The sequence below is a fragment of the Trachurus trachurus genome (genome assembly GCF_905171665.1).
Source record: "Trachurus trachurus genome assembly, chromosome: 4".
NCBI lineage: Eukaryota > Metazoa > Chordata > Actinopteri > Carangiformes > Carangidae > Trachurus > Trachurus trachurus.
This window is the reverse complement of record NC_139898.1, coordinates 16,584,767-16,597,854: the sequence shown is the minus strand read 5'-3', so window position 1 is coordinate 16,597,854 and position 13,088 is coordinate 16,584,767. Positions and strand designations below refer to the sequence as shown.

Here is a 13,088-nt window from a genome sequence, read left to right as displayed (position 1 = left end):
GCCCAGCACAAATAAAATATCATTTCTTTGAGAGATTGATAACTCGGAGGGAGTATGTACTGTTGCCTTGATGAAGGGATAAATTCTGATTTAAATATAAGCATTTGAAGCAGGCCAATGTCTGCCTGTCCTCTTAGACACCCACACAAGTACATATACAGATACAAATTGTTGTAATGTTAGAGTGTTAAGGCGCAAGAGCCCATGGCGAAGCCTGCCCCCGCAGTCATCATAGTTCAGTGTTTTGCAGCTGCTTTCCTGCTTTGCTTGACATTGGCTTTGACTTTGTGTTTGTAGCGTTCTTTAAGTTTCCACCTCCATGATCAGTAGCCCTGCATATGCCCAAGGATCCATCTCTCCTCAGTGCTTTTTACAAAGACAGGATTTGACCCGTGTGTGGAGGGATCTTTGTTGCACAATAGGCAGTTTTCTCAGCATCAGTGTCCAGCCCCGCGGGCCCGAATGGCAGAATTCTACTGAACAAATCCATTAAAATCCACGGCCGCCAGCGCTCAGACGCCGACGGGGCTTTGATCAGCTTCGGCTGGCGCACATCAGGCTGGCGTTAGGGCTTTAAACCAACAACCCAGTGGACGGTGTAACGCGGCGCTCGGTGGGACAGGCGTTGCTGGCTGCTAACTGTTTAAAAGCATGGAATGTTATTAAATGATGCAGATACAGCGACTGCGCATGAATGGGAGAAGAGAAATACTGTTCATTTCAGAGCGTGGGGCTGTTGTTGCTGGGCATTAGCCGTGGCATCTGAAGAATGCTGATAACACTGGCTGTGTTTTTTTTATTTTTTTCCTCCTTCTCCCTCCTTTTGTCTCATCTCCTCCTTAGTTCTTTGCCTCCATCCTAGTTTTTCCTCATTCTGCTGAATGAAGAGGACTTTGATGAAGATTTTTTTTCCAATTATAATACTGCTAAGGAAGTTACTTTTACAGACAGGATGGTAAATAAAAACTCCATGTGGAGAGCTGGTGTTGAGCTAGTTATGATTCTATTTTAACATTTCTTTTTTAACTGATGTTGTGCAAATCTGATTTCTGTATTTTTAATATGCATTAGTTATTTGAACTTTTCTTTGTTTGCAGGTGAAGAGGAACGTTTCAGACTTGACCAACATCCCAGTCCGGCATCAACAGTGGGAAGGATGGCCTGCGTCAGCAACTGATGACTCTGTAAGAGGCACACACAAACACCGTCAGATATTAAGATTTTTCCCTCATTGGCTCTTTGATCCAAGATTTTGGTGTTAAAGATGACTACAAATCATTTGAGATTAAAATTCACAATTTATGGATTATTAAATCACATTATTTTAAGAGTTGCAAAGTGGAGTGTAAACTGTTCTACACTCTCAGTCTGTGTCTGTAATCCATGCCATCCATGCTGAAGCATGAAAGTAAGATGTTGAAGCTAATTAAGATGTCAAAGATGGTTCCCGTCCTGTGTCCTCTATCTGTGGACATTAAAGCTCACATCATTGAGTCCCGCTGACCTCTCCCGTCCCGAGGTCCCCCTTCCCAGCCATTCACCCTGCAAACAGTCAAGCTGATCAGAAGCGGCCCTTATACAGAACCTTGAGGAACCTCTGACCCCTTTTGTCTCACCCCTTCTTTGACAGCATATGTGTTCCCATGCTAATTGTTTGGGATGGGTTATCATGCAACATTGAGGAGCTGTTGTGCACACATTCTTGTGTTAACCCCTAGCTAACGTTTTCCTTTTTTATGTGATTACTGTTTGGTCAGGAGTATTCATAATGTCTTTGTTTCTGTTTTTCATAAGTTGTCATCTGTGTCCTACGCCGAAACTGGCATCACTGTAGCAACTAGACAACAGATATTCTATTTATGTCTTAGATGGCAGTTCACATTTGTGGTTAAAACAATGGACCATTTCTACCATACAAAGTTTTGGTGGATACAGTCTATCGTATGTGTCAGCCAGTACCAATGCTTCAAAAACTGCAGTGACCAGTAATTATACCTTTTGAATCAAAGTAAAGCTTTCAAGCAGAGAAAGCAAATATATTGCACCAGTAATGTGCTTGAAAGGGCAAAGGATAAGAGGTTATGTATCCTCTCACCACACAACATTGTTTGCTTTATTTTGTTCCATTCCATCTCACAGCAGGCAATTAATCCCGTTAACCACAAACAGTATCATGGTTAGCATTATCTTTATAGACATCCATGTATGTGATCAGTAAACAGCCGGGGATTACAACAAAAATCTTTAATAAAATGGATTAAATTTGGACAGAATTGTAGTACATTGACTAACCTTAATGTTTATTGAACGTTCTCATTCATAATGGCATCAAATGAGTCAATTTTCCATCTTGCAACCACAAAATGAAATTTGTGTGATTTATGACTTTCCTCTTCAGATTAACAGAGGACAAAGCAAACATTGGCATTTTTTAGAAACTGAATTGAAGTTGTTTCTGTGTCCAGCTGGAGTAGATTGAACTGGAAAGAGAACAATCATCAAATGAGTTGTTTTTTGTTTCCTCTGCTTGAATACCTTTGAACTTTTTTTTTCTATTGTACTAATGATTGGAAACATCATTACATCATGAAGCCTAACAATATTTAATAACTCATTCCGCTTTAAAATGTCTTTTCCGTTACAATCTTAAATAATTAATAACTTTCAGGAATTAATATTTCAAAAACACATGTCCAGCTGCATACTCAGTTATTTATCCCATCTCCAATCATGTGGCAGCAGTGCAATGCATAAAAACACACATGAATGTTGGTGCCAGGCAGGCTGGTTGGAGTATTTCTGAAACTGCTGATCATGGATTTCCACACACAACTGTCTCTAGAGTTTTTAATGATGATTTTTAATAATGGTGCCAAAAACAAAAAAGCATGCAGTAAGTGCCATTGCTGTGGATAGAAACAACTTGTTAATGACAGGTGTTAGAGGAGAATAGCGAAAAAAGAAAGCTTAGAAAGCTAAATATGTCAAACTTTGAGGTGGATGGGCTTCAACAGCAGAAGGCCACATTGGTTCTACTCCTGTCAGCCACGATATCTGAGGTTGCAGTGGGCACAGGCTCGCCAACACTGGGCAGTTTAAGACTGGAAAAAACATCCACCTGGTCTGATGAGTCTGGATTTCTGCCGTGGCGCACACGGTAGGGTCAGAATCTGGCATCAACAGCATGAATCCATTAGTTAACCCAACCTGCCTTGTGTCAGCAGTTCACGCTGTTACTTTATCATGGAGAGTATTTTCTTGTCACACTTTGGTCCCATCCGTCCCAATCAAAATTGGTTTGAATGCTGCAATCCAAGTATTGGTGCTCACCATGCGCATCCCTTCATGGCCACAATCCACCATTTTCCAATGGCTACCTCCAATTTGATGATGTAAAATGTAACAGAACAACAGTAGTCTCAACAACACAACAGTTAGTTCAGTAAATTTCAGCGGCCTGCCCAGTGACCAGATCTGAATCCAACAGGAAACCTTTGGGGTGTGGTAGAACAGGAGATTGACAAATCAGCAAAAATGATGAGATGTCATCATGTTAATGTGGAGGAGTATCACAATGGGACATTTCCAACATCATGTGGAGTCTGTGCCACAAAGAACTAAGATTAGACGACAGAGGGAGGCCCTACCACTATTAGTATGGTGTTCCTAATTCAGTGCTCAGTGAGAGTAAATGTTACCAATGAAAAATTAAATTAAAAATCATGTCAAAGTATTAATTTCATACATTTGTAAGTTGAGTTGAAGGACTCTGACATATTTAATTTACAAAAACATGGGACCTACCTAACGATTAAAGCCCTGTAATGCAGGGTTGCTTTCTTTCACTGTTGAGTTTCACTGTCTCAAGCCCAGCCAATGTCAAGATAACGGAAGAAAAGTACAATAAGTCTGATTTTATCTTGGTGATCTGGACTGGTTATCAGCCAGTCCTCATAGGTAGCAATGGATATGATGGCCAGGGATCATGAATAGGTTTCGGCTCATTGTGGAATCATAGGCGGGCGAGTCGGCACCTGGCTAACACACATCTGCAGCGTTTGTGTTTCCTGGATGAGGAGATATTAAAAAGCACAGAGACAGAAGTGTAATAATGGCCTCTGCTCTAGCCACCGCTCTCTTATTGAAACGTCTGAAGGTATTAACAGAGAAAGCCCAGGGCTTGGCTGGCCTAGCAGGCGGGTAGAGAGCCAGTATTAGTGTCTAGCTCATTAGCCCAGTCTCATCTCCCGGGTTTGGACCAATAAACATGGCAGCCAGAGGCCCCAGATTACGTTTAGCTCTGCACACGAGCCCGCTTCCCGCGGAATCGATTACTACTTAACTCTGCTTTGCCTTTAAGTGTGTGATAAAATTGTGTTTGCCTTCTTCTTGCATTTATGTCTGTGTGCATGTTTGCATTTGTGTGTTTGCAAATGCGCCTGTCTTACTGAACATACTGGCTCCAACTGTCCATCAAATCTCAATACTTAGTTTTGTTAATATTATACTGTTTCATTTTTTATTTCCAGAGTTTGATGTGTGGTTCAAATGGAGAAATAAAGATTTTGCCAGAAAAAAACACTTTAAAGACATAATTTTTGGTGAAGGTCAAAGTTTTCCCACAAAACCCAGCGCTTATTGTGACAGTGTTAGCGCAGTTGTTTCTAGTAAGACCCGATTGTTCTGTGTTCATTTCTAAGATATAGTTGTTGATCTTCTGACAGTTGTTCTTGTGGTCTAAGGAAGGTTATTTGAGTTGTCGCATTGTTGGAGCAAAGGAAATTAGTTTGTAAATAAAGACATTCTCACCTTTCGGGGAAACTAGTACTTATGTGTTGCGTCACCCTCCCTGCTACAGTCCACTCAATGTGTGTCATTGTTTATTGTGCTCTGAATTATTCAAGGCCTTAGAGAGCTGAAACTAGATCAGGATGGATAATACTCAAATAGCAGTGGACAACACAACAGTTTATTGAGAGCAGGGCCTACTGTGTTATTGTATGTGGTGTTAAACTAAGGCAGTTTGAATGTGAAAAGAAGTCGCGCAAAGTGGAGTTGAAGCAGTAGCAATGGAAGGTGTTGCTCATTTCTAGCGGGCAGGTTGTGTTGACCAGGGTATGGATTAATTTGAATTTTTCTTAGTAAACACGAAGAACACAAAGCATTGATAAATCACACTGTAGAAACATTAGTACCATTTTTTGTTTTTTTATCTTCAGTAGCTTGAAATACAAATGTTGCTGTGGTTAGCAAATCACATTGTTCCAGTTTGAGCTAAGTTTTCCTTTCTTGCTTGCTAAGTATACTGTGTGATGCAGGTGTAATGTTTATCTAAAACACACATGAAAGTCCACCTGTCCCTCATAAGTCAGCGTTTCAGATTTCCACATTCTGTAATTTTATTGCTTTCCTCAAATTAATCAGAAGACAGTTTGTTCTATTTACTAGACTAGCCAAGATCATGTGGGGAAGCACACTGTTTTTGTGTGTTTGTTTGTTTGTTTTGGCACTACTTTTCCTTTTCTTTGGGTTTACTGCATCACAACAGTCATGATAGTAGGCTACTGGAAAAGTCCTCCATCAGAGAGAAGTACACTTGTTGGACTTTGCTATAGTTAAAACTTGATGGAATTAATTTCACTCCAAGTGGATTAAATCAGATACTCTGGCATTATTCTCAAATACCATCGTCTTGCTCTGCATTCATATTCCTCCTGATTCTTGTGGGTTTGGCAAAGCTGTCCTGAGCAGTGCTGAAGATGATGACAGAGGTCTTGGCAACAGTTGATTTAAGAGGCCAACAGGACGTTAACTTCCTGTTCTGTGCGAAAGACGCTGATTGATGCTCTTCCTCTACCTCCTCCGTCTCCCTCTCCTCTTCTAGCCCCTCGCCTAAACAATACGGCGCGGAGAGTTCCCAGACAGGCTTCATCTCATTGGAGCTGTTTTGATTGGCAGTCTGTTCTGCACACCTGTTGGAGTGATTGACAGCCAGTGGGACATCCTTATCACATCCCCTCATCTCTTCGCCCACCCTTCCTTCTAGTCAGTAATTGCTGACATTTATGCAGTGTTTCATGGTGTTTGCTAATGTATTAATGCTGCGGAGCCTCAGAGAGGTACCTTGCCTTATAGGCCAACACCTCCCACCATTTCCCAGCTGGCATTAATGGAATCCTCTTCTACCTGACAGGGGCCTGTGGAGCTGAGGGTTTATTGGGCTGGGGGTGTTGGGGTGTGGGGGCTGGTGGTTTCCGTAGCAACAAGGCTCAGCGGTAAGCTCTGGCAGAGCCCCCCCCCGCTCCCTTTTGTAACTGGCTGCCTTCAGGTGACATTCAGCGCTGAGTTAGTCTGTCTGTCTCATTTTCTAACATTTTATGTGCTGTCTTTGAAGCTTCCATTGCAATAAAATGTGTTGCACCCTCCCACAGAGAAGATATAGCATCACTGCATCCACTATGAAGCATCCCACAGATTCAACTCCTATTTATTTACTCCTTCCGTATTTTTAAACCCACTCTCTTAAACACACTGTACAGGACCCCAGCCACTAATTAGGAGAGTGACATCTATGGCAAAGCTCAAAGTAGCATGAATAAGTAAACCAACAGGTGTTCAGGGCAGGGTGGGCATGGCCTTTTAGGTTTGCATTTCCCTCTTCAAGTCTTTCTCTTTCTCATGAATTCACTATTTCTCGTCCATATGTCTTCCTCTATCTATTTCCTTTCCCTGTACGGTCTCATTTTCCCCCCTCGTCTCTCACCGTTCCTCCCTTGCTCCATCAAAGAGAAAGTGGAGTAAGGTGGTAGTGTGGTTGTGATTGCCGTCAGTGCAGCTGTCAGTAGTAATTATCTCACACTCACAGCCAGACACCTAATCCAAACACTGCCTACAATAGAAAAGAAAAAATGAAACACAGAAAGAATGAAGGGAGGGAAAGGGAGAAAAAGAAGGGTAGAGAAGGGAAGAAAGGGTTGAAGGGGAGAGGCAAAGAAGGGGGGGGGGTTAAGGGAGAGAGAAAATTCTTTCCCTGTATCGGCCCCTGAATGCTTCGAACCTCAATGCAAGTGTTAATTAAAAGAATCCAAAAAAGAAGAGCCAGTTCCTTTGTGTGGAGATGTGGGAGAGGGTCATTTGGGGGGGTTAACCTCGCCCCCCCCACCCCCCGTGCCCTGCGGCGCTTCAGCCTTGTTTCCACGTTTTACCACTGAGCCGCCAAGCTGCACTTGTGTACCTCAACATCGAGAGAAGCCATCAGGTCAAAGTGAGGAAGGGGATTGAGAGGCACTCAACTCCATTTTTTTTCCCCTTTTCACCTCCCCTCCTTGAATCCATGTCAGCCCAAACCCTCCATGCCGTCTTTGACAGGGGAAGTGATCAACTTTATTTATACACTTATTAGGCCCTCAAACGAAAGCCTCTTATTGTGAGTAAAATGGGTAGAAGGTTTATGGGGATCTTCTCTGCAGCCGCCGTTAAGATTCTCACGTTTGATTGCCACTCAGTTGAGAGGAGGCAGAATTTGCTTGGGGCCATTGCTTCACATCCTTAAGGCTCAGACGTCCATTCACGTCTTTGGCTGAACATCTACAACTTTCTCTCAAAGCTAATTCAACCTTCAACGCTGATAATGCATCATGTCGTCAAAGACCATTTTGTCTCTTGTTGAAAAACGATCGCTATCTAGTTTTATTTTTACTGTCAGCGGAAAGATGTTTTTGTTCCTTTACTTTGTAAAATTTTCCAGAGCGATATGAATAACACGGCACCAGAGTTCTAAATTAGTTAGAGTTAAGTTACATGAGCAGAAAGAAGCCAATTCAGTTGAGTGTTCTTCGTAGGTGTTCCCGGGACACCGAGCTGCCCTTACTGTGACACTTAATTCTCATGGTCAAGAGCGCACATGGTACAAAGTGGTAATACACAAGAAACATTATCTGTTTCTACTATAATCTGTGTGCACACCTCTGTCACAGCATCTGATAGGAACAGTTTTAATTCAATGAGAAACAAAAGTCATATTTGTCTTTTTTGGGTTTATTTCCAACACATTTAATCTTCACCGTGAGTGAGATGTGAGGCACTGTTGGCTTGTCTCTTTAGCAGTGATGTCATTCTTGGTTTGTGTAATTTCAACAGTGCATGTCAGTCTAGGGCTTTTTTGGGAGTTTTCTTTGCTTAAGACAACATGGACGAGGAATACTCATCAGGATATTATTCATTCTTGAACTTTCAGGGGAGATACTGCTTTTCTCATATGTCTTGTCCTTGGTTACTGAGCTGCTGGGAATTTAGGAAACTGTGGTCAATATTATAACCAGTTTCAGTATGTCCCCTTGGAAGCCCTTTTTTTCATAAAATTGAAAATGTTTGTTCTTTTCCTTGGGATAATTCATTATCTCAGTTTAGGACCAACTCTAAACGGTAAATGCAGTTTCACATTTGATCTACGATAGTGAGTGTGTGTAGAAAAGGGAGGTAATGCATAGTTTTTTTACATTTTAAATTAATTTTTCTTTCAACAATTACAGTCTCAGGGCATCATACATGTCACATTATGGCTTTTAATATTTACATATGTGTGTGTAACGTGCGCTCTTTTTTTTCTCCAGAAAAATCAACTAAGAAACTGTTTATAGACACAAAATACTGACAGGGATGTCTGGTTTTGGATAATATTGCAAAATAAATACCAGATATATTAAGATAGTCCATCATACTGATGCAAAAATCATAAACCTTCATTATTACCATGAATTAGTCCTGTTGATTGATTTGTATCATAGTCCATAGTGGTGTAACACACATACACACCTTAAGTGCAGCAGAAATTGACAGATGCATTCATCTTAGCCACAACTGTGCAAATGTTTTGGCCTTTGACTGCAGCTTACTTACTTCTTTAACACTGAAAAGATAAGGTAGTCTGAAAGGATAGAATTATAAAAGACTTGTTTTTTTTTTTTTTTTAGATATTTAGATTCTTATCAGTGCCACACCGCAGCATTCACAAGTAAGTCCATGTTGGTGTCAAGGTCTAGCGGTTACACTGTTTGCTCCTGTTAAAAAAGCTGAGGCCAAGGAGACGAACCAGTCTATATTAGGAGAGACAGAGAGAGAAACTCCATGCAGTCTGTGTAACCCTTTTCAGACTCAATTGCCGTTGCATGTAATCGTCTCTTGATTCAACCACGTCCAGCTGCTCTTTGTGTGTCGTGGCCCCTGACAATAGAGCAGATCACAGGACCTCTGCAGGGGACGAGCAGCTTCTCTGTCTCTTATCACTCCCTGCTCGCTCTGCCTCTGTCCCGTTGTTTAGAAGTTCATTCTCCCAGAAAAGTATTTGCATCTGGGCTTGCTGCGTCGCTCCTAACAATTAGGACATGAATGAATATATTGTTGCATTACTGTGACAAGTATCAGTGAATTCAGGCTATAAGTCACGGTGACACGTTTACCAGTCCTACTTTTACAGGCCACTATTGTTTTGGTGCTGTACAGTGGCTCCACATTGTTATATGATAGAAATCAATCTAAAATCTGGCACAGCGCTTTTGAAAAGTGAGGTATCTTGAGTTTCACACCACATCCTGCAACAGCCTTGCTTCTATTGTTGATGTCCCTGAGGATCTAAGCTAGGAGACACGAGCTGTAATGAGTCCCTGCTGAATGCTGACATTTTCAGTCCTGGCTTTGGATTTGGAGAGCTCATTAATCAGGTGTTCTCTTACTGCAAACCACCATCACACTAACGGCTACTGCAGGTGCACAAATACCTCATCGAGGTCTCCCCCTGTTTAGAGAGATGAGGGAGTCTTTGTTCAGAAATTATAAAGTGTCTCATAATGGTAATCTAGTCCTAAATTAGTCATCCAAAGTGTTTGGGGGAGACGCCGGTAATACACATGACTTAAGGGAGTTGTGAGCTTTGCTTTGTCTAATTATTAGAGGTCAGTTTTTGGTATTGACTGGTCAGAGGTAACAACTGCAATGAATTTGCAGTCAACTTTAAGTTTGAGCTTAGGATTGTGCCATTTACTCATAGTATCATACTCAATTTGTTGCGTTTGACTAAACTTGTTAACACATTTTCTTATGTTTCTTGTTTATAGATGACACTAGCTGTCTCTGGGATCACCTATCCTTGCCATCACCTCAGTGTTTGTCGGAGGTCCTCACCAGCCAATGCCCAGGAGCCCACAGAAGAGGTTCATATTATACATAAAGTCTTTGTGCATTATTTTTCCCACTGGGCTTTGTGTATCCATGCCCAAAAAGAACAGTAACAATGTGCTTTTCTTGAAGTAAATCCAGATATTAATAATGAATAAATTGTGTTTGCAGTGTGCAGATGTCCATATGATCAGTGACAGTGAGGGGGATGATTTTGAAGATGCGTCAGAGTTTGGTGTGGACGATTCAGAGATGTTTGGAATGGGCGCCTCAACCTGTCGGAAAGCACCTATGAGTATGTGCCAGTGGATCAGCTCAATGATATAAGATTATGAGCTCATAATTGTAACTCCAGCTATAAGACATAGCTTTACCATGCAGTATTTTCTGTCTTTCTCCAGTGCCAGAGAATAGTGAGAACGAAGCTGATGCCTTACTGCACTTTACTGCCGAATTTTCTTCAAGGTGAGCTATGCATCAGACACTTCTCATAGTAATTCAAAAGACTGGAATGCAACAATCTGTTTATTAACTGTTTGTCTGGTGTTTGTGTGCTCTTTGCTATTACTGTGTTTGTAGGTATGGAGAGACCCACCCAATGTTCTTCATTGGGTCTTTGGAGGCAGCATCTCAAGAGGCCTTCTATGGCAAAGCCAGAGATGTAAGTACGAACTCAGACTGCTTAGGTTTCACGGAAAAAAACATACTGAGATACTGAAATAAGTCACAGTGTCAGATTTTTCTTTGTCTCTTTTTATCTAAAATACAAAAAAAATTAGACTGTCTGCGTAAGATACGAGGTTTTGATCCTACCAGTGTTGGATTGTCTTTTAACACTGATGTCACTCCTGCCTCGTGTAGTCTAGTCGTTGCAGTTTTCTTTGCTCAAGACAACATGGAGAAGAAACACAGACTGAACAGGATATTATCCATTCTCTATCTGTCAGGGGAGATACTGTGTTTCTCATAATCTTTATTCTCATAACTGAGCTGGTGGGAATTTAAAACACAGTGGTCAGTGTTATAACAAGTTTCTGTGTATGCCTCGTTTGCTCTTTTCCAGGCCACGATTAGCTGTAAAATGGTTCTTCTGGTCCTCAGGCTGATTAGTTATTAGTTTAACAAAGGCACTGTGTAAACACACGTACAAAGACAGGCTGTTAATAAGAATTCGGTACCTTGCTAAACACATACAAACTGATCTGGTGGAGAGATAAGGTACATTTTAGCAACAGGTATATGATTTACATGAACAGTGTTTGCTGGGTTGATTAAAAGCTGCTACATCTTACCTGTGTGTAACCTTAAATAACCTTGCTTTAGAACAAGAAGAAGCCAAAGTTGTCACAAGTTGTTGTACTGTAGATGTGCTATGTTGGCAGTGATAATGTATTCCGTTCAGAGTAGAAATCCTTTTGCATGCAGCATTTACTGTTATTTGTCTACCCCTCGTGTCTTGCTGTGTGGAGACGGCTTTATAGCCACATTGATATCATTTCATCAAAACCCTCATCAAATTTTCACCCTGACAGCTGAGGCTTTATTTTTAGCTGTCCACTTTCCCCCCTTGTTTTTCAGCTTTTGTCCTTTTAAGGATGCTTGTATCAACTGACAGCTTGTGTGGATTACAGCCTTATTAGACTGTGAGGACACAGCAAGATGTTAGGGGGGTTCAGATCACCAGGCACGCAGAGAGGGAGGGAGGGTGGAGTGGATGAGAGTAGGGCCACGATGCAGATAACATGGTCTGACGGGGGAGGAGGGTGCAAAAAAGACAAAGTTGGAGGAAGACACTGAGCTCGGAGAAGGAGAGGAGTAAAAGCAGGAGAGGTTGCAGCACGGGGTAAAGGGATGCAGAGAGTGTGAAACAAACAATGATGGAAAAAATCTAAAGAGAAGCTTGGCGTCTCGCCTGCTTCCCAGCTGATCTCCTCTACTAAGCCAGCACAATATGGCCGATGTCTCCCTGGTGTTCACACACTCTGTACTGTACCACTGAGCTCTACACAGCTCAGGGGCGAAATAGTATTCATTTTCACTGTATTTTGTTTTATTCTGGGTGAGCTTGATTTAGCCTGCCAACTGTGCCGTGGTTAGACTGGCTTTAGGGAAGCTGAAATATGTGCGAAGAATTTTGCATGAAAACAGAAGCTATTTGATCTGTTCTGTGTTTGTCCTGTTTTGTCACAAGCATCCTTAGACGACAGGCCAAAACACGCTGCTTTTGACGGTTTCATTACACAGTAGCATATGTGCACGATTACACCGTCCCTCCTCCCATCCATCGAGACATCTCATCTTTGCTCTTTGCTTCCATTTGAAAGGGAATCGAGTTTTTGTGTCCTCATCGTGGAAAAAAAGCCTCCTTCATTAAGGGGATATTGGAATAGGGCAGATTTGACGGAAGGGCTACTCGGTGGGTTTATAAACACAGGAATCAGTCTCACTCTCTCAAAGCCTGGGAGAGGCTAATCACTAAGCAAAACACTACATTTGATGAAGTGTTTCTGAAGGTGTGTGTTGGGGGACTGTTGAGATTGACTCAATCCATCCTTAATGAAAATGCTTTGGGCTGCAGAGCTGAGCTGAGCTGAGCTGAACCCTCTGGGGGATCAGTGGTTAGTCAGAGCGTACAGGGGGATAGGCCACCCATCACTAACCACGATCTTCACTAAATCCCCATCAACGCAGTGGTTAATCACTCTAACCCCGCTCTCTTTCGCTCTCGACTCCTCTCTCCTGTCTGCCACACACAAAGACACATCAAAATTCATAGCCTTGCTTGAGAGGGGACTTGAGGGATTTATCACTGCCAAGTATCCGCTTTAAACCCCAGCAATAGCCCTGCGGATCGAGAGAAAAGAGCAGCAGTGAATCAGAATGGCAAATGACATATGGATGTCCATATATCTATC

General features: G+C 42.0%; 1 protein-coding gene across 1 annotated transcript in view; it reads left to right on the top strand.

Moving 5' to 3' along the window:
- faf1 (Fas (TNFRSF6) associated factor 1) overlaps positions 1-13,088 on the top strand; it is a 60,532-nt gene that overhangs the window by 21,892 nt on the left and 25,552 nt on the right. The window contains exons 8-12 of the mRNA XM_083969956.1: positions 1,098-1,184; positions 10,113-10,208; positions 10,345-10,468; positions 10,575-10,638; positions 10,753-10,834. Coding sequence (XP_083826082.1) covers positions 1,098-1,184; positions 10,113-10,208; positions 10,345-10,468; positions 10,575-10,638; positions 10,753-10,834 — 453 coding nt within the window. The remainder of the gene's footprint in view (positions 1-1,097; positions 1,185-10,112; positions 10,209-10,344; positions 10,469-10,574; positions 10,639-10,752; positions 10,835-13,088) is intronic.